At 45.3% G+C, this 22,702-nt stretch overlaps 1 protein-coding gene across 1 annotated transcript in view; it reads right to left on the bottom strand.

Moving 5' to 3' along the window:
• CIMAP2 (ciliary microtubule associated protein 2) overlaps positions 1-13,585 on the bottom strand; it is a 32,969-nt gene extending 19,384 nt beyond the window's left edge. Inside the window, exons 1-4 of the mRNA XM_020976915.1 lie at positions 13,431-13,585; positions 9,199-9,289; positions 7,755-7,919; positions 2,371-2,493 (exon numbers count right to left, since the gene is read on the bottom strand). Of these exons, the coding sequence (XP_020832574.1) occupies positions 2,371-2,493; positions 7,755-7,919; positions 9,199-9,289; positions 13,431-13,483 (432 nt within the window). The 5' untranslated portion in view covers positions 13,484-13,585. The remainder of the gene's footprint in view (positions 1-2,370; positions 2,494-7,754; positions 7,920-9,198; positions 9,290-13,430) is intronic.
• Positions 13,586-22,702: the final 9,117 nt, after the last annotated feature.

Here is a 22,702-nt window from a genome sequence, read left to right as displayed (position 1 = left end):
GCCCGTCGTCTCGACTCGGACCTTACTCCCTGAGGAAACGAGCGCGAGCCCTGCTGTCCCTGCCCTGCTCAGACCGCACCCGCCTGGAGTGCGGCTCAGCCCTGGGCACCACGTTTCAGAAGGGACGCTCGTAAGCTGGAGCGGGCCCAGAGCAGGACGACCGAGAGGCTATGTCCGTCAGCCAATCAGCGTTCATCAAGCGCTTGCTACATGTGAGGCATTGTACTAATTCCCGGGGAAGCAAAAAAAGGTAAAAAGCAAACAGCCCCTGCCCTCGGGGAGCTCCCAGTCTAATGGGAGAGATGCCAGGCATGTAACCATGGACGTGTGAGATGCATCCAGTGCTCAGCCTGAAGTCACGCCGAAGACGGAGAGATGAGTAAGTAACCAGGCTGCTTCAGCAGGAGAAAAGCCTCCGGGGCAACCGGACAGCTCCCTTTAAAGAGTTCGCTGGCTGCCAGATGGGAGAAGGATCTGCGCAGCCCCAAAGGCAGGCCCAGGAGCAGAGGAGAAAAGCTGCCAGGAGGCACGTGCCTGCTTGATGTATAACTTATGGCTAATAACATCACATGTGCTTTACATACGATATCTTATTTATAAAGCTGAGCAAAGTTACGTGACCTAGCCAAGAGCACACAGCTAAGTGTCTGAGGCAGGATTCAAATTCAGATTTCCAGTTGACACTAGGAAGAATTTCCTAACAAAGCTGCCTTTAGGATAGGATGTGCTAACCCAGGAGGTCAATGAGTTCTCTGTCACTGAGGCTGTTTAAGCAGAGGGCAGATGGTCACTTAGAGGGGCAGTGGTACAAAAGATTCTAGTTTAGTGCAAGGAAATGTGTTTCTTCCAATTCTGAGATTCTGTGACCCTTAAAAAATAAAATGACACTTTCCGCTCCCTATAAATTTCCTCCCCCAATTACTGCCCCCCCCACCAGCTGCAGTTACATCTTCACAAGATCACATCTTCTCAGAACTGGGAGAAACCTCGAAGACCACCTAAGCCTGAACAAGGAATCCCATTACAACACCCTGGACAAGTGGGCATCCAGGCTGTGCTGGAAGACCTCCAGTGACAGGGAGCTCACTACCTACCAAGGTAGCCCAAGCCATTGTGGCAAAATTCTGTTGGGAAGCAATTCCTTATATCAATCTTAAAATGACCTCACTACAATTTCTATCCATGGGTTCCCATTCTGCCCTCAGGGACCAACCAGAATCAATCTAATCCCAGCTTCCACCGTAGCTCTTCAAATACTTGAAGAGATCTCTCTTCCCCCAGCCCACACTAAGTGAGTATCTCTAATTGCTTCAATCAATTAACCTTCTACTGAGTTGAATGGACTCAAAGTCCTTTACCCCCTCCTCCAGCTGAGCCACGTCCTTCCTAAATGGGGATGCCCAGAAGTCAATTCATTTAACTGAGGTGAACAAAATATCCTAGATGTGGCTGGCCAGAGCAAAGTGGTATAGGAATATTACCTTCTTAGTATTGGAAGCTATGCCCCTCTTAATCACATTGATTTTGGGGGGGGGTGCCCCCTTGTGGTCCACTAAAACCCCCGGAGCTTTTTCAAACAGCTGCCTAGCCATGCCTCCCCTACCTTGTACTTGTGGAACTGATTTTTTTAACCCAAGTAAGGCTTTTACACATCTCCCCTATTTTATCTTAGACAGTTTGGCCCACTGTCTTGGGCCATTGAAATCCTTTTTGGATCTTGACTCTGTCATCCAGTGGATTGGCGATCCTTCCCAACTCTGAGTCATCCCCAAATGTGATGAGCCTACCATCCATAGCTTTACCCAAGTCATTGATAAAATGTTCAACAGCAGAAATCTCTGGGACAGACCACTGGGGGCATCCTGCCAAGGAGGTCCCTGAAGGTGCTCACTTTTGTTTGGGGATTAATGTGGCATACTGGAAAGCCTTCTAGGAAACATGGGGTTGGAAACCAGTCCAGGCTTTTATTAGCTATGTCCCAAAGGATCTTAGCTCTAGAGTCAGAAGGCAATTTAGAGAACTTTGAGTCCAACTCTCATTTATAGATGAGGAAGATGAAACTCCCCAAAGTTAGTTCTGGATCCCCCACAGCTGGGAAGGACTCAAGGCAGGTTTTGGAGCTCAGTCTTAACTCCAAGAAGGGCACCCTAGACACTCTACTGCACTGCCTCTTACACAAGTCATTCTCTCTGTCTGGGATTTGGCTTCTTCCTCTGAAAAATGGGGGGGGTGGACCAAGTGAACCCCAAAGGCTCTTTCCCAACCAGAAGTCTGATCAGCTCTACTTAGGAATAAAAGATTGTTTATTCACTTGCACCATCCCTGGGGGGAGTGATTGCTGGAGAGGCAGACCATTCCAGAAAGACCTACCCCCACCATCTCTGAGAAGCGAACTCCCCCAGAGCTGAGCAGGCCCACGTTGCTGCAGGGTTTTTCTTGGGCCAATTCAACGAAGTCTTTGTAGTTGTAGGATCCTGGACCGATGTTTTCTTCCTTGTTAAAGACACAAGAAAAGTAATTAAAGAAAATATTGGGAAACTTCTGGGGTAAAACTGGAAGCTGTTCCCAAGAGAAGCCAAAGTTTGGACAAATCGAACACTAGCCCCAAGCTGGATCCCAGTCTTCCCTGAGGTTCTTTTGGTAGCAGCCAAATTGTTTGACAACAGCTTGGCACAAGGATGGGAAGAGGATGGGGAGCGATGTCATCAATCAATCAGTTTACTGGCATTTCCTACCAGGTGTTAAGCACTGTTCTAGAGCACTGGGGATATAAGTATGAAGAATGAAGTAATACCTACTACGTTCTATTGGAAGAGACAAGTACATGTGAAAATATACATATATATATATATATATATATATAGCATAAATATAAAATAAATAAATACAAATCTATATAAGATAGCTAAATACAAGGTATTTGGGGAGGCAGAGACCAAGCAGTTCAGATTGGGAAAGGCTTCATTCAGAAGACAGTGACAGTTCTGACAGTTTTCAGAAGAAGAAATCAAAGCTATGAAAAAATGCTCTAAGTCACTATTGATTAGAGAAATGCAAATTAAAGCAACTCTGAGGTACCACCTCACACCTATGTGATTGGCTAATGTAACCAAAAATGTTGGAGGGGATATGGGAAAATTGGGATGCTTATGTGCTGTTGGTGGAGTTGTGAACTGATCCAACCATTCTGGAGAGCAATTCAGAAATATGCCCAAAGGCTTATAAAATTGTGCATACCCTTTGACCCAGCAATGCCACTACTAGGTCTGTATCCCAAAGAGATCAAAGAACAAAGAAAAGGACCTCTTTGTACAAAAATATTTATAGCTGCTCTTTTTCTGGTGGCAAAGAATTGGAAATTGAAGGAATGCCCATCAATTGAGGAATGACTGAACAAGCTGTGGTAAATGATTGTGATGGAATACTATTGTGCTAGAAGAAAGGATGAGGGGTGGTTTCAGAAAAACCTGGGAAGACTTATGGGAACTGATGCTGAATGAGACTAGGAGAACATTATACACAGTAACAGCAATGTTGTACAATGATCAACTGTGAAAGACTTTGCCACTCTCATCAAGAGCTATAATTCAGGACAATTCCAGATGAGCCATGATCAAAATGCTATCCACCATCAAAGAGAGAACTAAGAAAGTCTGAGCACATATTGAAGCATAATAATTTCACTTTATTGTTCTTGCTTTATCTTTTTGCAATATGGCTAATACGGAAATATGCTTTGTATGATTTCTCGTGTATAATTGATATCAATATCAATTTCTCAATGGATGGGGGAGGGGTAAGAGGGAAACAGAATCCGGAACTCAAAAAACTTTAAAATAAATGTTTAAAATAAACAAAATATTATATAATAAAATGAAAATATTATTTTCTTTTAAATGGTGCCTGAGCCACGTCTCAAAGGAAGAGAGGGACCCTATGAGACAGAAGTTAAGGAGAAAGTGCATTCTACTGGGAAACAGTGGGCTATGCTCTGTTAAGGTTGGGGGAAAGAACTGGAAAATCTACTAATTACCATGATTTTTAAAAATCTATTCTGGAATCTGCTTGCTCTACTGAGACCTCATTCTTTGTTTATCTAGGGTCTGTTCACTGGATTTGGGAAGGTTTAGCCTTGAGACGTGAAGACGTAGAGGGAACATGACTGTCATGTCATGACGTGTCAAGTATCTGAAGGGCTGTCTTGTGGAAGAAGGATTAGTTTTCTTCTGCTCAGCCCCAAAAAAAGGCAAAACAGGGAACAGCACAGGAAGTTAGATATAGGCTGATCTCAATTCTACAGAAAGAAATTCTCTGCAGTGGGAGGGACTGTTTCTCAAAGTGAGGAATCTAAAAAGAACACAGGTGGTCCTGGGTAATATTGAGTTCCTCCCCACTGAAGGCATTCAGGCAGATGTCATAGAAGGTCCCTGACAGGAACAGTGTACATGGGGAGACAGTCTAGGGTCCAGGAATCCCTGCCTGGGATGGGAGATTCAACTAGATGCCCTCAGAGTTCCCATCTTGTCTATAATTATAATTTTTTAAACTTGTAAGAAACCTCCCAGCTGGGAAACCTTGAAACCTCTAGGAAACTTCACTAAGCCTATCCAAGCCTCAGCTTTCTCATGTGTAAGATGGGGGTGGTAATAATAGCCCCCAACTTGTGAGAAGCAAGTGAGATAACATGTTAAGTGTTTTGCAGACTTTAAAGCAATACAGAGACATCTGTTACTATTATCATTCAAGACCCAGCTGGAGAATTGGGTTTGAAGTCAGAAATGTCTCAGCTCAAACTCTGCCTCTGACAGTTACTAGCTCTACGACCCTGGGCCAGTCATTTGACTGTTGTTTGCCTCAGTTTCTGCATCTGTAAAATGAGGGATTGGACTCCCTGGCCTCTAATGTCCCTTCCAGCTCTAGATCTCTGATCCGACTGCCTCCAGAAGAGGCTTTCCTGACTCCCCTTCTTGTTAGTACCACCCTCTGAAATGACTGTTTTTCTATATGTGCTGCATATTTGGAGTTACACCCACGTCACTCCAATGACTTCTGATTGTCTCTAGGATAAAATGGATACTCTTCTGTTTAATTTTCAAAGCTCTTCACAACCTGACCGCAGTCTACCTTTCCAACCTTATTATAAATTACTCTCTTCTCATAATATAATGCAGCCAATCTTGTCTCCCTGTTGTTCCTCACATATGATACTGCATTTCCCACCTCCATGTCTTTGCATGGGCTGTTCACACCTGGGATGCACCCTCACCTCACTTCTGCTTCTTAGAATCTATTGCTTCTTTCAAAACTCTGTTCAAATGATACCCTCCACATGAAGCCTTTCTTAACCCCCCTAGCCCACCAACTGCTAAAGCCTTCTCTATCAAAAAAACCCCAAACAAACCAACAACCTACTTTGAACTTATTTTGTATGTAATTGTTTATATTTCTATTATTTCTCTCTGATAAAATGTAAGCTTCTTGAGGGCAAAATCTTTTTTTTTTTTGGGAGGGGGGTCTTTATATCCCTAGCATCTAACAGTGTCTGGCTAAACTTCATTGAATTGACTAATGTGAAAATATGTTTAATAGGAATGTATATGTAGAGCCTATATCAGATTGCACACTGTTTTGGGGAGGGAGGGGAGAGGAAGGGGGAGAAAAATTTAAAACTCAAAAGTGTATAGAAATTATTGCTGAAAACTAAAAATAAATTAATAAAAAATAATAAACTTAATTGAATTGAATTAAAAGGCAGTATTTATGTGCTTCAAAATGTCAGGTCTTTTAAATAGCTTCACCTCTTTGAAAAGTTATTTTTAAGATATTAGACTTGCTTTGGATGCACACTTACCAATAAAAGACTTCTTAGAAAAATTTAGAATGAATGGGCTGCCTTGTTAGTGAAGATCTCAATCACAGAACTGATATTTTAAGAGAAATCACTCCCTTCCTGTATTTGTCGAAAGGAAACTGGGCTTTAGGATTGATTGTAGGGTCTGGGAGGGACTTTAGAAATTTTTTCATCTAACTTTTTCATTTTACAGAGCGGTAAACTGAGGCCCATTTTGGGCCAAAGAGTGTGAATGGGCCAGTGCAGCCCTTCCCTAATAGTAGAAAGACATCCAACTTTACATCCTTTGACTAGGACCTCAGAGCATCTACCTGACAGATGGTGAGTAAAGGTCACCTTTGTACATGATGAATAGGAAGCATCTGAATGCAGAACAGAATGGGGGGGCCTTATGAATGAAAGAGGTTAAATGAGTTATACTGAGAAGCAGTAAAACTATAATAATTTACCCCTTTCAGACCTAGATAAATCCAACCAAAAATAAACAAGAAAAAATTAAAGGACCCTAATAGAATTTTGAAAAACTAGATAAAGTAACTAGCAGGGCTGTGGGAAAAACGGGAATGTTTATGCATTGTAGGTGGAGTTGTGAACTAATGCAGTTATTCTGGAGGGCAATTTGAAACTGCCAAAAATGTTATTCAACTGTGTGTACCCTCTGACCCAGCAGTGCCATTACTAAATCTATACCTCAAAGAGATCAAAGAAAGAGAAGAGGGATAAGAGCCTATACATAAAAAATATTTCTACCAGGGTTGAGTTTGTTGTAGCAGCAGCAGCAAAAAAAAAAAAATTAGAAAGTGAGGGGGTACCCATCAATTTTTATTGTTTAGTTGTGTCTGACTCTCTGTGACCCCATTTGGAGTTTTCTTGGCCAAGATACTGGAGTGTTTTTCCATTTTCTTCTCCAGCTCATTTTACAGATGAGGAAACTGAGGCAAACAGGGTTCAATGACTTGACCCAGGTCACATAGCTAGTAAGTGTATGAGGCCAGATTTGAACTCAAGTCTTCCTGGCTCCAGGTCAGGCACTCTATCCACTTTGCCACCTAGCTGTCCATCCATCAATTAGGGAATAGATAAATAAGTTATGGTTTATGAAAGTGAGAGAATACTATTGTTCTATAAGAAGTGATGAATGGTGTAGTTTCAGAGAAATCTAGGAAGACTTGTATGAACTGATACAAAATGAAATGAGTAGAACCAGGAGATCAATTTATATGATAACAACAATGACAAAAGACAGACAACTTTGAAAGACTTAGGAACTCTGATCAACACAATGACCAGATGCAATTCCAGAGGGCTCATAATGAAATGTGCTACCCACCTTCTGAAAGAGAGATGATGGACTCAGGCATATTTTGGGGGACATGGTCAATGGGGGGAAATGTTTTGCATGACTACCCATGTGGGTAACAGGGGTTTCATTTTTCTTTTTTTTCTCAATGGGGAAAAAGGGAGATGAGGGGGAAAGAAAGCAGATTTTTCAATGACTCAAAAAATAATTAAAAATAAAATTTATCCTTAAAAATTAAAAAAAAAGAATGAAAGGGAAAATTCTAAGAGAATTGCAGAATTGGAAGAACTTTTCACAAACCACTAGTCTAACCCATATGTAAACAAGAATCTTCATTACAATGTCCCTGAGGAGGGGCTTCACCAACACACACACACACACACACACACACACACACACACACACACACCACACACACACATACACACACACACATACACACTCATTTCACTCTAGGTCAATTTTTAGGATGTTTCCCCAACATCAAATTGGGATTAAATTTGCATTCCTGCCATTTAATATTATATGTTCAAAGGATAATTAATCTAAGAGGACAGATGAAGAGGAGAATCCTTATGAGGAAGGGGAAAACAAGGATCTTACAAGGAATTTCTTTTCTTTGATGACAGACTTATACTGGAAGTGAGGCAACTGGGTCAACCTGGTGGCCTCCTGAGCTTTGGCCCATCCAGTTCCAATGGCTTTCTTCACCTCCTCCTCATCGAAGCATCCATCACTGAAGTGGTACATTCCAGGTCCCAAATGGGTCTAAAAGTCAGAACAGGGTTACAATTGGCTCTCCAGGGTCCTACTCTACTTTACTTGAAAAAGGCAGAATTATAGACACATAGACCATCAGAGGTGAGAGGGCCCTTAGAACAGGAAATGTCAGAGCTGGGAGGGGCCTGAGAATTAAGAGGAACCTAGTGGAATGTTTAATTTTGAAGGGACCTTAGTGACCCTCTAGCAACTAAAGCAACCCATTTTTCAGGTGAAGGTATGCTCAAGGTCAGAGATAGGAAGTCTGGCAGGGCTGGGATTCCACTAAAAAGTGTCTTCTCTCCACCTTTCCCCCCAAAAAACTTTCTTCTACAATTCTCAGATGGGGGTGCAATTTACTGAGTTTAGGCTTAAAGTTCTAAGGCCCCTTCCAGCTCTGACATTTTCTGTTCTAAGGCCCCTCCCAGCTCTGACATTCCCTGTTCTAAGGCCCCTCCCAGCTCTGACATTCCCTGTTCTAAGCTCTTTCTCACCTCAAGCCTGGACTTGAATAGATTGTTGGTGGGTCTGCCTGCCTCCAGTCTCTCCCCTACCCCTATCCATTCTCTACTCAGCTGTCAAAGTGATCTTCCTAAAGGGCATGTCACTTCCCTACTCACTAAGCTGGAAGAGATAGAGAGTCCTCTGTTTGGCTTTTCAAGCACTCTTCATAGCCTGCTGCCTTCCTTCCTTTCCAGTCTTCTTCCACCTGATTGCCCTGTCCTGTGCTCCTGGAGTCCTGCCTCGCAGAGCCTGGTCCCCCTGGCTATTTGTCACCCTGGATACTCCTTTTCCCCATGGTGCGTTTTTGCTGCCCATCCCACATGCCTGGAATCCTGTCCTTCCTCAGGGCCACCTCCTGGCCTCCCAGGCAAAGTCCCACAGTCTGTAAAAAGCCTTTCTGTTGACCATCTCCACTCTGTCCTGTCTCAGTCTTGTTTGTCCGGAATGTCTCCAGGTCGTCTCTTCCATTCAACTGGGAGCTCCTCGAGAGCAAGGACTGCCCTTTGCCTTTCTTTGAATCCCCAGTGCTTAGCACAGTGCCTGGCACAGACTGGTCACTTGACTTGATTAGAACCACCCAATAAAAGAGCTTTTCAGGAAAATTTGTCAGGATGGTCTGGTAGGAAAATAGGGACTTGATTTGGAGAGAGTCCAGTGTTCCTTTTAGCTTTGGCTGTGCCCTCCCCCCACCTTGCCAAATTCAGCAGAGTTGCCAGACATCCCTGGGCATCCCCTGCCCACAATCCCCTTCTTCAGGCCTTGGTGCTGGGATGGCACTACTCACCCTGCTTGTCAGATAGTGTTTGGAGTACAACACCTGGGGGAAGGTGGGCGTTGGCTTCTTCGGCTGAGCAATTACTGCAGACACATCAAACCTAGCCGAGGAAGAAACAAAGTCTCTGGGTGAAATACTCCTGCCATGATGGACTTGCTGGGGGAAGCTTGGCAAGCCCTGCTGCCCTTTTCTGGGTCTCTGTGAAGTCAATAGCTTGGACTAAATCAGAGACTTTCAAGCTTTTTGATCTCCAAAACTTTTCATACTCTTAAAAATTATTAAAACAGCCTCCCCCACTCCCAAAGAGCTTTTCTTTACATGGGTTACAGCTATTGAAAGTTATATGAGAAATTAAAATGTCATAGGATTATTATGAAAATGGCTTTGACCTCATGGACCCCCTGGAATAGTCTTGGGGACTTTAGGGGTTCTCTGACCACACAGCAATGGGTAATCTCTAAGTTTCTTGTCCATCACAAGCACTCTGAGATTCTTACATTACCACCTATGTAGGAAGGGGAAAGAGGACACTGAAAATAAACTGAAATTATAGAATACTGGCATGAGAAGAGACCTCAGATGATGTCAGCTTCAACACCTACCTGATGCCTGAAAAAATCTCTGTTACAACACCACAGAGATGGGCACCCAGCCCCTTCTTGAATATCTCTAGTGATGGGGAACTGATCCTTTTGCAAAGGCATCCTACTCCATCTTTGGACAGCTCTGATTGTTAGAAATGCTTCCTCATATTGAGCCAGTATCTGCTTCCCTGTAATATCTTCCCATAGGTCCTAGTCCAGGTCTCCAGGGCCAGGCTGACTAAATCTCATCCTTTACCATCATCCTGGCCTTTCAGAGAAGTGAAGAGTTACAGGTCTGACATAAGAAGTATAGTGGCGGAGGGCATCAGGAATCCCCAGGAGACAACTGCAGGACAGAGAGGCAGAAAGGATACACACAGGGCCAGATGTCTCTCCACTCACGAACGGAATATGGTTAATGAAATGAGTTACAATTCAAGTCAACTTCTCAGCACCCACCGAGCACCTACTATGTGCAAAGCATTACACTAGCTACAGAAAATACGAAGAGAAAGACAAACCAATCCCTGACCTTGGGGTCACTTTACATCTTACTGGGAGAAGCGACATGAAAAGCCAGATGAGCAAATACAAGATAATTGAAAAGGGGAATCATTACTAGCAGCTGAGGGGATCCGGAGGCACTTCCAGGAAGAGGCGGCACCTGAATTCTTCCTTGATAGAAGCTCAGTAGTCTACCACGTGGAGGTGAGGAGGGAGTGCTTCTCCCTTTTCAGATAGAATTCTGAGTCTAGAGAGCAGCAAACAGTCTCAAACCCCCTTAAACAGAAGGTGAAATGTAGAGTCAGAAGAGTGATGAGAAATCCTGCTGGAAAGGTAGAGTGGTGCTAGATGGGTAGAGGGCTTGAAAGAGCAAGCCGAGGAGGAGACGGAAGAACACTTAAGATTTATGACCAGGGGGATGAGAAAGTCAGCCCGTTCATTTTGTAGCTTTGTGGCAGGTGGTTTGGAAAGGGGAGAGACTAGAAATCGGGAGATGTTGCAAAGAAAGAGATCTTATAAGAAGGGAAATCTAAACCAGCTAGGTGGTACAATGGGTAAAGTCCCTAGCCTGGAGTCAGGAAAATCTTGAGTTCAAATGAAGACTCTGATACTTACTAGCTGTATGACTTTGGGTAAGTCATTTTACTTCTCTCTGTCTCAGTTTTCTCATCTGTAGAATAGGGATAATGCCCATTAATGGGCACCTACCTCTCGGGGCTGTTGTGAGGATCAAATAAGACAATATTTGTAAAGTGCTTAGCAAAGTTCCTGGCACATAGTAGGCACTATATACGTTTTTATTAAAACCTTTGCAATCTGGCTTCTGACCTTAACTGAAACTGCTCTCTCCCAAGTCACCAAATCACTTAAATTTCAAATTTGTGGGTCTTTTTTTCTTCTTAAAAGAGTTATTTAATTTTGAAAAACGAACAAGCATTTATTCTCCCGCTGTCCCACTTCTTCCCCCTCCCAAAAAACCCCCAAACCTCTTTAAGTAATATTCGTAGTCACACACTAACTCGGGGTATCCCCCACCAGGGCCCTCTTCTCTTTTCTCTCTATATATTTTACTTGATGATGTCATCAGCAGCCATGGATTTAATTGTCATCTCTATTAACCCAGCTCTAACCTCTCTGCTGACCCCTGGTCTTACATCTCCAACTGCCTATTGGAAATCTCAAACTGGATGTCTTCTATAGACATCATAAACTCAACTTGTCCAAATTTGAATTCATGATCTTTCCCTCAAAACTCTTTTCCCTTCCAAACTTATTACTGTAGAGGGTAATACCATCTTCCCAGTCCTTTGGGCTCCCAACCTAGAGGTCATCCTGGACTCCCCACTATCTCCCATTACCTTCCACCCATCCATATCCAAGGTGTTGCCAAGGCCTGTTGATTTCACCTGTGCACCATCTCCCATTGATTTCACCTGTGCACCATCTCCCGTTGATTTCACCTGTGCACCATCTCCCGTTGATTTCAACTGTGCAACAACATCTCTTTGATTTCACTTGTACAACATTTCTCAGGAGACTCGTCTTCCTGAGTTCAAATCTGGCCTCAGACACTTCCTAGCTGTGACACTGGGCAAGTCACTTTACTTTGTTGGCCTCAGTTTCCTCCATTCCAATATCTTTGCCAACAAAACCCCAAATGGGGTCACAAAGAGTCAGACACAACTGAACAACAACTGGGTGCTAAGTTCAGGGATTCAAAGAGAGGAAAAAACAGTCCCTGCCCTCAAAGATCTCACATTTTAATGGCAGAGATAACATGCAAACAACTCTGTATAAACAGGGTATAAACAGGATATATACAGGAAAAATTGAGGTTAATCCCAGAAGGAAGGCACTAAGATTAAGGAGGGCTGGGAGAGGGATCTTGCAGAACATGGACGTTTAAATGAGATTTGAAGGAAGCCAGGGAAACAAGGAGATGGAGATGAGGAGGGGTGGAATTCCAGGCTTGGGCTGTCCCTGGAGCAGGGAGATGGAGTGTTTGGTGGGAGGAGCAGTCAGGAGCCCAGAGTCTTTAGATGTCAGAGTATGAAAAGGGTTAGGGCAGGTTCCAGGTCCCCCACCCTGGTAAGACAGGACTAGGTTATGAAGGGGCTTGAATGACAAACATTTTCTATTTGATCCTGTAAGTGATAGGGAGTCAGTGGGGGTTTATTGAATAGGGAACGGAGGTGGTCAGACTTACATCTGGGTAGCCAAAAGACTAGGCATGAGGTGATGAGCCTGATCCAGTGTGGAGGCAGTGTCAAAGGAAAGAAGTCCCCCCCCCACGCACATCCATACCCACTCACAAATGAGTTTATGTTTGTATTTTGTACATATCTGATACATCCTCATATGCGCACAGATCTGTGTGTCCCCTAGCCCATGTAAGCTCCTGGAGGGCAGAAACAGTTGCATTGCGTCTTTGGACCCCCAGGACCCAACACATAGTAGGTATTTAATAAATGTTTGTTGATATGAATGAGGATGGTAAAGCAGGTATGGAAGTGAGAACAGGCAAAAGCTAAATCCTGCCGTTCTAGGCTTCGCTGGGAGAGGGGCTCCCTCCCACTCGCGGGAGGCTGCCCAGTTCAGAGGTGGGGTCTGCTAGCTGGGAAGCATCCGAGAGCCCCCCAGCCTAAGGGAATGGAGGTAGGGAAATTAAAGGCTCCAAAGAGGGCGGGAAGGAGAGGCCAAAGAAGTCGAATCTGGATCTGGAAAGGATCGTCCATTATTAGGGTTCATTTCTTGGCTTCACTAGGGCTGCAAACTGAGGCCAGGGAGGGGCGGGGCAGTACTGACTCAAGGTCACGAAGGTGAGAAGTAGCAGAGCCGGAATCCCAGCGAGATTCTCTCCTCCAAATCCAGCGCTGTCCACAGTGTTTCCTTACTTAGGGCTTGAGGCCAGCTCTTAGGGAAGGGCATTTAGAAATCATGGAATCTAACTCCTTCGAGTTACAATGAAGGAAACTGAGGCCAAGAAGGAGAAAGGACTGGCCCAAGGTAACACAGCAAGTCGGTGGTATTGGCTGGATTTGAACCCAGGGCCGAGGATCGCTTGGGGAAAATAAGGGGTAGGAAAGAGGAGCTGCCGCCCAGCCCCCGCCCCTCTGGAGGAAGACCATAGTCCCCCGGACTCCCCAACCTCACCTTGCTGACTGCACCCCGAAGGGCGCTCCAGTAAAAAGCTTTGTCGTAGCCATGGCTCAAGGTCCGGAGAAACGTTTCCGAACTGTGCAGGGGGTTCCCTGGATCCACTGTAAGCTTTCTAGAACTCGGGCCGGGGGGCACCCTAGCCTAGGGGCTCGCCCCGCCCCCCGAGCTGCCAGGCAACGCCCTCGAAGCGCTTGTGACCTGGAGTTGCGGGTTGGGAGGGGCGGGGAGGAGGCAGTGAGAAGAAAGGAAAAAGGAAGAGAAGGAAGGGAAGAAGGGGAGAGAAAGAAAGAGGCTGTGTGGAAGTGCAGAAAAGAGGAGGGGAAGGAAGGAGAAGGGGAAAGAGAAAGAATGAGGAGGGGAATGAGGGGCAGGGAAGGATGGGGAAATAGAAAGGAGGGGGAGGAGGGAGAGGCAGGTCAGAAAGGAGGTGGGATAGAGAAGGGAAGAGGGAGAAAGAGAGGGGCAAGCAAGGGAGAAGGGGAGTCATAGATGGGAGGAAGGTGAAGAAGGGAGGGAAAAAGTAGAGGGAAAATGGATAGGGGCAAAGAAGGGAAGAGAGGGATGAAGGAGGAGAGTGGGGAAAGGAGGTGAGGAAGAAGGAGGGGGGAGAGAGTGAGAATGAGGGAGAATGAGAAGAGGGAAAAACAGGAAGAAGAGTCCATCTCCACTCCTCTGGCTTCCTTTGTCCCCATACCTAGACTTAACCCTATCATCTGTGCTGTCCCTCCTCCATAACTCCTTATCCATCCCATTTCTCACTCCATAACTTGAAAATGCCCAACCTCCACTTGCCTACTGCCAGTGGTCTGGACCATCGTACTCTTCTCCACACCCCACCTCCTCCCTTCAGCATCTGTTCTAAACCTTTGCCCCTTTCCTCAAGCTTCTAGCTTCAAATACAGATGGCTCTGCCTCTTTTCCTCAAGAAGCCTGAGGCCGTCACACAGGAGCATGCATAGCCCCTCTTCCATTCAGATCTCAGCATCATCGGTCTCTTTCTCCTCTTTCCTCTACTTTTCCTTCCAGAGGAACATGTATCCCTGCATCTCACTAGCACTAATCTCTCTCCTTGTTCTGTTTCCTATGATCTCCTGGACTTTGGCTTGGCAATCCATCCTTCATTATTCTTTCTCCATTATCTTCTTCCTCTCTGCTGACAAACATTCTCAAGTATCCCCAATCCTAAAAGAACCATCCCTGGACTTTCATTTCTAGAAGGGGGGGCACCAGATGTGTGATTTCATCACCAAAGGGGACTCCCATTGAGAAAGCTTCCTCAACTAGCTAGGTGGCTCAAGCTAGGGCTGGGAGTCAGGAAGATCTGAGTTCAAATCTAGCCTCAGACACTTAGTAGCTATGTGACTCTGGGCAAGTCACTTAACCTGTCTGCCTTAGTTTCAACTGTAAAATGGGAATGATAATAGTTGTGAAGATGTGATGAGTTATTTGTAAAGCACTTAGCACATAGTAGGTGCTTAGTAAATGCATTTCATTCTCCTTTCCACCAAAACAACTGCTGTGAAACATAAAATCTTAGATAATTACCTAGTGCACTGACAGATGATATGACCCAGGGTCACACAATCAGTAGGTGACAGAGGCAGTACCTGAACTCAGGTTTTCCTGAGGGAGGAAATAATGCTGATACCGGCCCTCTCTTCACTGCACCAGGGCTCCCTCTTCCTTCTCTCTTCAGTTCCAACCAGCTATTCTCCCATATCTCTCTTCACTCCTAATCTTCTTGAAAAAGTTGCCCAAGGGGCAGCTAGGTTGCCTGGTGGGTACAGCACCAGCTTTGGCATCAGGAGGATCTGAGTTTGAATCCGGTTTCTGACATTTACTATCTGTGTGACCCTGGGCAAGTCACTTAACTTTGATTGCCTCCCCCCAAAAAAGAAAAAGTTGTGTGTGTGTGTGTATACATATGCATATATATACATACATATGTATGTATGTATATATATGTCTCTACTTTCTTGGTTTTTTTTTTTTGCTTGGCAATGGGGTTAAGTGACTTGCCCAGGGTCACACAGCTAGTAAGTGTTATGTGTCTGAGGCCAGCTTTGAACTCAGGTCCTTCTGAATTCAGGGCCGGTGCTCTATCCACTGTGCCACCTGGCTGCCCCTCTACTTTCTTAACATCTGCTCCTTGACTTCTTGCTATCTGGTTCTAAACCCTATCACTCTATGGAAACCTTCACTAAGGTCGCCAGTGTCCTTTCAATTGGCACATCCATTGATTGTCTCTCAGACCTCATCATCCTCTGTTCAGGTTTTCGTACTTGGTTGCCCCCTTCCGGATACTGTTGTCTCTCTTGGGTTGGGGGCGGGGGAGGTGAGAGAACAGAATCACTGTTGTTTTTCCTCTGCCTTTGTAATACTTGGTTTTTCTAGAACCTTGACATTTACAGAACCTCCCTTTTCTTAATTGACTTCGTGCAAGTGACTGTTCCCCATCCTTGTGTTAAAAGGGAAACTACTTGTTTGGGTTTTCAGCCTGATTAACAAGGTAAAACTCAGGCAAAAGAGAAGAAAAAGAAGTTTATTAAAAAATACATCAAGGTAGCACCATGTTGCTAGGTAGATCAGTGGAGATCAGCATGGGATTCAAATTGGAGACAGCTTTTATTGGTAGCTTTTTTTTTTGGTGAGGCAGTTGGGGTTAAGTGACTTGACCACTCACACAGCTAGTGAGTGTCATGTGCCCCAACACTGATTGACCAGCAGGACTGGGAACGATTTGGTCACTGAGTCAGCAAAACTTTCAATCCTTAGTCCTCTCTTCTCTGTACACTCTCTGTCTTTACCTTCTCATTCATCCCCCATAGCATTCATTATCACCCCAATGCAGATAAGTCTAGCACTGACCTCTCTCCTTAACTCCAGCACATAGGACAGCTCAACCTGTGTTGAGGGCCGATCTTAAGAGTCTGATAAGGGTTTAAGATCCAAGGCAGAGTTTGACCTCTGCCCAGGCTTTTACCCAAAAGGGCTCGCTGATTAAGTGGTACGGCTCCCCAATTCCTTCCTAATTTAGAGGTCTCTGAGACATTCCTTCTCTCTCTTTGAACCTTAGATTTACATATTCACTCCTCTATGCAGGTGGCACCAAGGCGCCTGGGAAAACCTTGGAATCTACAGCCCAATCTAGGAACCTTGATAAGGAGGAAATTCATGATTGTCACATCCTCAGCAGATGTTCTGGGGGAGTATCTCATGGGGAGGACTCTTTGAAGTTAGGCTAGATCTTCCCTATATATTCTGTGCCCTCAGATGAATAAACTGAGTCAGTAATTCTACTCCGCCTGGCCCATGTCATAAGTTATTTCACTCCTCTCCGTTCGGTGTACAATCTGGTTGCGGGCGACAAACCTGGATGTCCTTCTAGCTCCAAACTCAAAGGGTTCCAAATAGAGCTCTCTGCCCTCCGTCTACCAAAATAAAACAGCATACGGGTAGAATGGAATGGAGCGAAGGAGGGAAATAGGAGGAGGAAAGGAGGGAAGAGAGCAGAGGAATGAAAGGAAGGGAAGATGGGGAAAGGAGGTAGGCTAGAATGGGAGCTTCAGCTTGGATAAATAGAGGCAGTGGTTGTAACGAGCGCCATGTTTGAAGTAGCTTGGTGCTTCCTCTTAGCCGGCTAAAATTGTCTCAGCTTGTCCCATTCTTGTCCTCTGCGTCTGCAGATCACCTTCCCTCTCCCCACACAAAGCCATCCATCATAGGAGCTGGGGTGAGGTGGAGAAAGCATGAGGCTGGGAGTCAAGACCAGGGCTCTAGACCTAGCTCTGCCTCTAACTCTTGTATCCAATCCAATTCAACTGAACTATGTAACCTCACAGGAACCAGATTGCCCAACTGTCCCGTAATCTTCTGTGGGCATGAATAGCACTCAGGAAAGATTTTTGCCTCATGGGGTGTCAGAGCTAGCAGAAGAATGAGATCCCAAAGAGCTAAATGTAAAGTCTTTCCCTCTGCCCCTCCCCTACCATGTCGGCATGACTGCCAGATCTCCATGACAGGCTACCTGTGTGCCTCAGGGTAAGTCACTGCCTCCTCCAAGCCTCATCTGTCGAGTGAGAATAATCATGTTTGCACTACCTGTCTCCCAGAGGCGAGCCTTTGTAAACCATATAGCTCTAGAGAAGGAGAAATTACTGGGGCAACTAGGTGTTTTTATAAGTAGAGCTCTAGGCCTGGAACCCGAAAGATCTGAGTTCAAATCCAGCCTCAGATACTTACTAGCTGTGTAACCCTAAGTAAGTCACTTAACCCCTGCTTGCCTCAGTTTCCTCATCTGTATAATGGGGATAATAGCACTGACCACACCGAGTTGTTGTGAGAATCAAATGAGATAATAATCGTAAAGTCATTAGCACATGATGAGCACTATATAAATGTTAGCTATTATGATTATTTTTAAGGATGAGTTTGGGGGCAGGGTAGGATGTGTTAGGCCCAACTCTTACTTCGTAGACTAAGAAGGCTAAAAATCTGTCCCAGTGCCTAATTTCCATGAATATTGTATGTTGAGGACTGGGAGAGAAGAGGATATTGTATTAAAAATCAATTAACCAGCCAGTATTTATCTCTAAGATGAGAACGTTGCACTCAGTGGCCTTCTAAAGCCACTTTCAGCTTTCAGTCTGGAGCCTCTCACCAGGCAGCACCTGGTGGCTTTATCATTCATTGGAAGACAAGCCATACCCTTCCCCCACCTCATCTCCACACTTGAAAACTGTATAACCTGAGTAAGTGATATCCACCCCAGACCTCAGTATCCTTATCTGTAAGATGAAAAGGGCTGGACAAGTTGGCCTCGGGGGTCTCTTCCAACTCTAAATCAGTGTCTTCTGCCTGTGATCCTAATGTGTGCCAGGCACTGTGATGAGCATGTGAAAATGGACATGCAACTACTGTGATTTGCTGGAGCCCCCCAATTATCCAGGTAACCGAAAAGAGCTCTATGCAGAGTGACCCCATTAGCTAAGACACAGAGTGGCTTGACATACCAACAATCCTTTGTGGTGACCAAGTGTAAACCCAGCTGGACATGCAGAAAATCAGCAACTCTGAAGCCAATTAAATTCCTACCAGCTTTGTAGCAGCCCCTGAGCCTTCTGGTGGTTTATGGACCTTTGAGAGACATCCTCATCTTCAAAGACTCCCCTAACTGTTGGTTATGGGGCTCTGGGACACATCTTGTTTTTTGGTTTTTGGAGACATCTTCCTATCTTATTGTTTGTACTCAAGCTTCAAACTGCCAGGCCTGCTTACCACCAAGAATGCCTTCTGATTTGTGTGTCAAAGGTCCACAGCTCTGACACCTGGAATCCCTCACTTCCCCTTGTTTCCTGGGTCTCCCCCTCCCCTTGGGAATGGGACTCCCTGACTCATTCCTTTCTAGGACCTGCCTGATTCCCTGCATTCCTTTGTTTGAAAAGTATAAATATCTCACTCTTGCCAGCTGGGCTTTGAACAGATGTGGACCCTGCCTCATTGTTCCAGCTTGAAAGCTCCTTCTCAGGCAATAAATGCATTTATAATCTGTGTATACTCTGATCAGGCTCATTCCAGACCTCCTTGGACCTGGGATTCTTCCATTTTAACAGTTCACAGAGGTTTTTAATTTAACAGGCACCAGAGATAGAGACAAAAATGAATCAATCCTTGTCCTCAGGAAGCTTACATTTATTAAAAAAAAAAAAACAACATACGCACATATGAGGAGATACAGAATACAGGGTATCCCCAAAGTCTTAATGCAGTTTTAGTCTGTTGAAGCATACAATTAATACAATAAGCAAAACAAGGAAATCAGAGGAGGGATGGATCAGGAGGTGGCCTCCTGACAGGAGTTTGTTGGTGGACTAAAGCAAGCTCATTATCGCCCCCTCTTGGTGGTCCACGCTGGCTGGGAAGACTCTTGTCCTAACAAGGTAGCAGGTTTCATCTGCTTTATCCTCCTTCTTTTTCCTTTTTCATTTTCTAAAGTGCCCATTCGGGGTGTGTGTGTGCCGAAACAGACTCCCTTCTCCTCGACAGAGTCATTTCTGTCTCAGGACGGGCTTTCCAGCCTGCCAGCTGTCTCCCTTTTGGATTATTTATCAGGGGCTCCCTGCACCCCAGCCCCTCATATGGATCCCACAGGTTTCTGAATCTGGGCCACTTGCAGTGCTCAATGGTCTAAGAGGCCCAGGGAGGCAAGAGGGGACCACAGGGGAGCAGAGACTGGACAACAATCACCACAGGAAATGATCCCCATAGAGTCCGTAAGGGCCGCAAAGCACTCTGCATTCCACTGGAAGCCTTTCCCTCTCTCCCTTTAAAGCCCATGCCTCAGTTTCTCCTTGTAGTCCTTACCGTCTTCTCCTCACGTCTTCTCTGTGCCCAGCTGTTTTCATGTCATCTCCCCCAGAGACTGTGAGCTCCTTAAGGGCAGGGATTGTTTGTGCCATTCTTTTTATTCCCAGTGCTTAGCACAGTGCCTAGCACATAGTATGCACTCAATAAATGCCTGTTGGTTTGACTTGACTGTATCAATTATCTCATTAAAGCACCTTAGAGATCATCTAGTTTAACTCCATCACTTTACAGAAGAGGAGACGAGGTCCAGGGAAGGGACTTGTCCAAGGTCACACAGGTGGTCAGTGGCAGAGATCTTCAGCATAGCCAATCAGTAGAAGCGTCCTCCTGGACAGCACTTCACTAAGGGCTCCAGAGTTGGAGGAGAGCCCCTGAGGGGGCACTCAGAGATGCCCCCAGAAGGATGCTACCATGCTGGGACTGGGAGTCATTCAGTTATAACTAATTTGGAGGAAACCAGAAGATGGAGCCCACCTTCAGCTCCAGACAGTGAAGCTGAGAGCTACCCATTGGGAGTACCTTCTTTCCCTCACACCCTGGCTGCTCTCCTGGAACCTTAGAAGCCATAAAAGCCAATCCCCTCACTTTACAGATAAATAAACTGAGGCAAACAGGGTTAAGTGACTTGCCCAGGGTCACACAACTAGTAAGTGTCTGAAGTTGGATTTGAACTCAGAAAGATGAGTCTTCCTGCCTCCAGACCCAGAGCTCTAGCTGCTACCTGGGATTACACAGCTATTTGTGTCTGAGACAGGATATGAACCCAGGTCTTCCTGATTTCAAGTCTAGGAACTCACTAAATCTTAAAGCAGCCCAGGCCATTTTGGGAAAGCTCTTGTTTTCAGGAAGTTAGGCTATAATATCACCTGCAGGATCAAATATAATATCCCTTATTTGGCGTTCAATGACTTTGTAACCTGGCCTCTTTCTACCTTTCCAGTCTTCTTACTCTTTATTCTCTTCCAATATTTTACAATCTGGCTACACTGGCTTCTAGATGTTCCTCAAACAACCATCTCCCACCTCCATGCTTTTGTGTGTCTGTCTGTCCCCCAGGCCTGGCATGTTCTACCTCCTCTTCTCCTTGTCCTCACTTCCCTTTCAAGCCTCAGCTCAGTCCCACCTTCTGTGACAAGCTTTGTCTCATGGGCCCTCCCAGGCTGCTACAGTCCCTCCTCAGCTATGATCTCCCGTTTCCTCTGTGCATGCCTGGTTTTCATATTGCCTCCTCCATTAGACTGTGAGCTCCTGGAGGGCAGGGCCTGATTTTTGCTTTCCCTTGCATCTTCAGTGCTGAGCACTGCACCCGGCCCCTAGTAAGTGCATAATAAATGCTTGTTAATTCCGAGTGGGAAAGGTAGCAATGACTTTTCCTGGAGCATAAGTGCTCGTGTTTGGGAAGTATTGTTAACTCACTGTTGCTGACGTTCCAGAAGGCTGATAAGAGGATGCCAGGGTGCAAAGGCAGGGAAGAGTTTCCATGCTGGGGGTACCATGGAAGGAAGATGGGGTTTGGCCAGAGGAGTCCAAAACCAAGGGCAGCATCAGTATAGCCAGCACCAGATTAAAATGCAATTGAGAAATATTTTTAAAACAAATAAAAATACAGTAAAACGTAGATAACATATTTTCACCCTGTCAATCTGCAGTGGCAAGGATGTTTATGTATAGAGTAGTGGTCCATGTTTTCATTTGAAGTTGACACCACTGCCCTCCAGTCATGAGGATCTGGGTTCAAAACCTGCTCAGACAATTACAAGCTGTGTGGCCCCAGGATAGTGGCCTAACTGCTCTGTGCCTCACTTTCCCCATCTGTAAAATGAGATAGTCTGACTTTATGGCCTCTAAGGTCCTTTCTCAGCTCTAGATCTCTGATCTTATGATCAGCCTCACATGCCTCACAGACAAAGCTCTGACTTGGGTAGGTAGAGACACACCCCTCTTAATTGGAGCAATCATCCATAAGATGGTCGAAAGAGAAAAAAAGCTTCCCGGTCCCTCTCTCTCAGAACAATCAGACTTCTTTGGCTGTGAATATCTATATCTGGGACCCACCAAAAGTTATCCCATGGGCACCGACCACCATTATTGTACTCAGTTTACAGAGGAGAAAACTAGATCTCAGAGAGGCCAAGTGATGTCAGAGCCAAGAGATGAAGCCAGCCCTTTGACCCTTAGTCTCATGCACCTGGCAGTCATCAAATAAATAAATAAACAAAGGAACAAATGAATGACCACACAAACAAATAAATAAATAAATAGAATTTCGGATTCTCAAACCAGTGTTCTTCCCAGCATCCCATTGTCCCCTCCCCCTCTTCCTTATTCCTGGAAGCCAGTTCTATCTTCAGGTAACCTAAGATTCCATTAGGTTTTTTGGTCCTGCAGTCCGCTAAGACCCTTGGACCTCTTCAAGGTGTACTGCTGTCTAGCTACTCTCCTACATATTCTGCTGCCTAGCTGTGTCCTTATGAAGTGGATTTCTTTTTTTTTTTTAGCACAAGTGTAAGACTTTGATTTATCCCTATGAAATCTACCACACTCTTCTGACAAAAGAGGAAACTGAGGCCCGAGAGGAAAAAGGGCTTGCCGAAGGTCATACACTGTTAGTGGTAAGAGCAGGACTGGACTCCTGTTTACCCAACAGCCCAGCCAGTGGTCTTTCTGCTCCCTTCAGCTGTCTCCCCATCACGCCTCTCTTTCACAACACATCTGGCTTGGCAGGGGTGGTTTTAACAGTTTGTCAGAACAAAAATTGAAACATGTCTCCTAGCTGTTCAGCCACACCTTCTGCCACCTTGGGAATTACTCCGGGAGGGTGTTGTGGGTGGAGGACAGGGAGGGGAGCCAGTGAGCCAGCAATCAGCTAATCGTCTTTGGCCTGGATATTTTCCCACCCA

This window comes from Phascolarctos cinereus, unplaced genomic scaffold (assembly GCF_003287225.1).
Source record: "Phascolarctos cinereus isolate Bilbo 61053 unplaced genomic scaffold, phaCin_HiC Scaffold_5;HRSCAF=322, whole genome shotgun sequence".
Lineage (NCBI taxonomy): Eukaryota > Metazoa > Chordata > Mammalia > Diprotodontia > Phascolarctidae > Phascolarctos > Phascolarctos cinereus.
The sequence above is the reverse complement of the archived record's forward strand: the minus strand, read 5'-3'. Positions and strand labels throughout refer to the sequence as shown.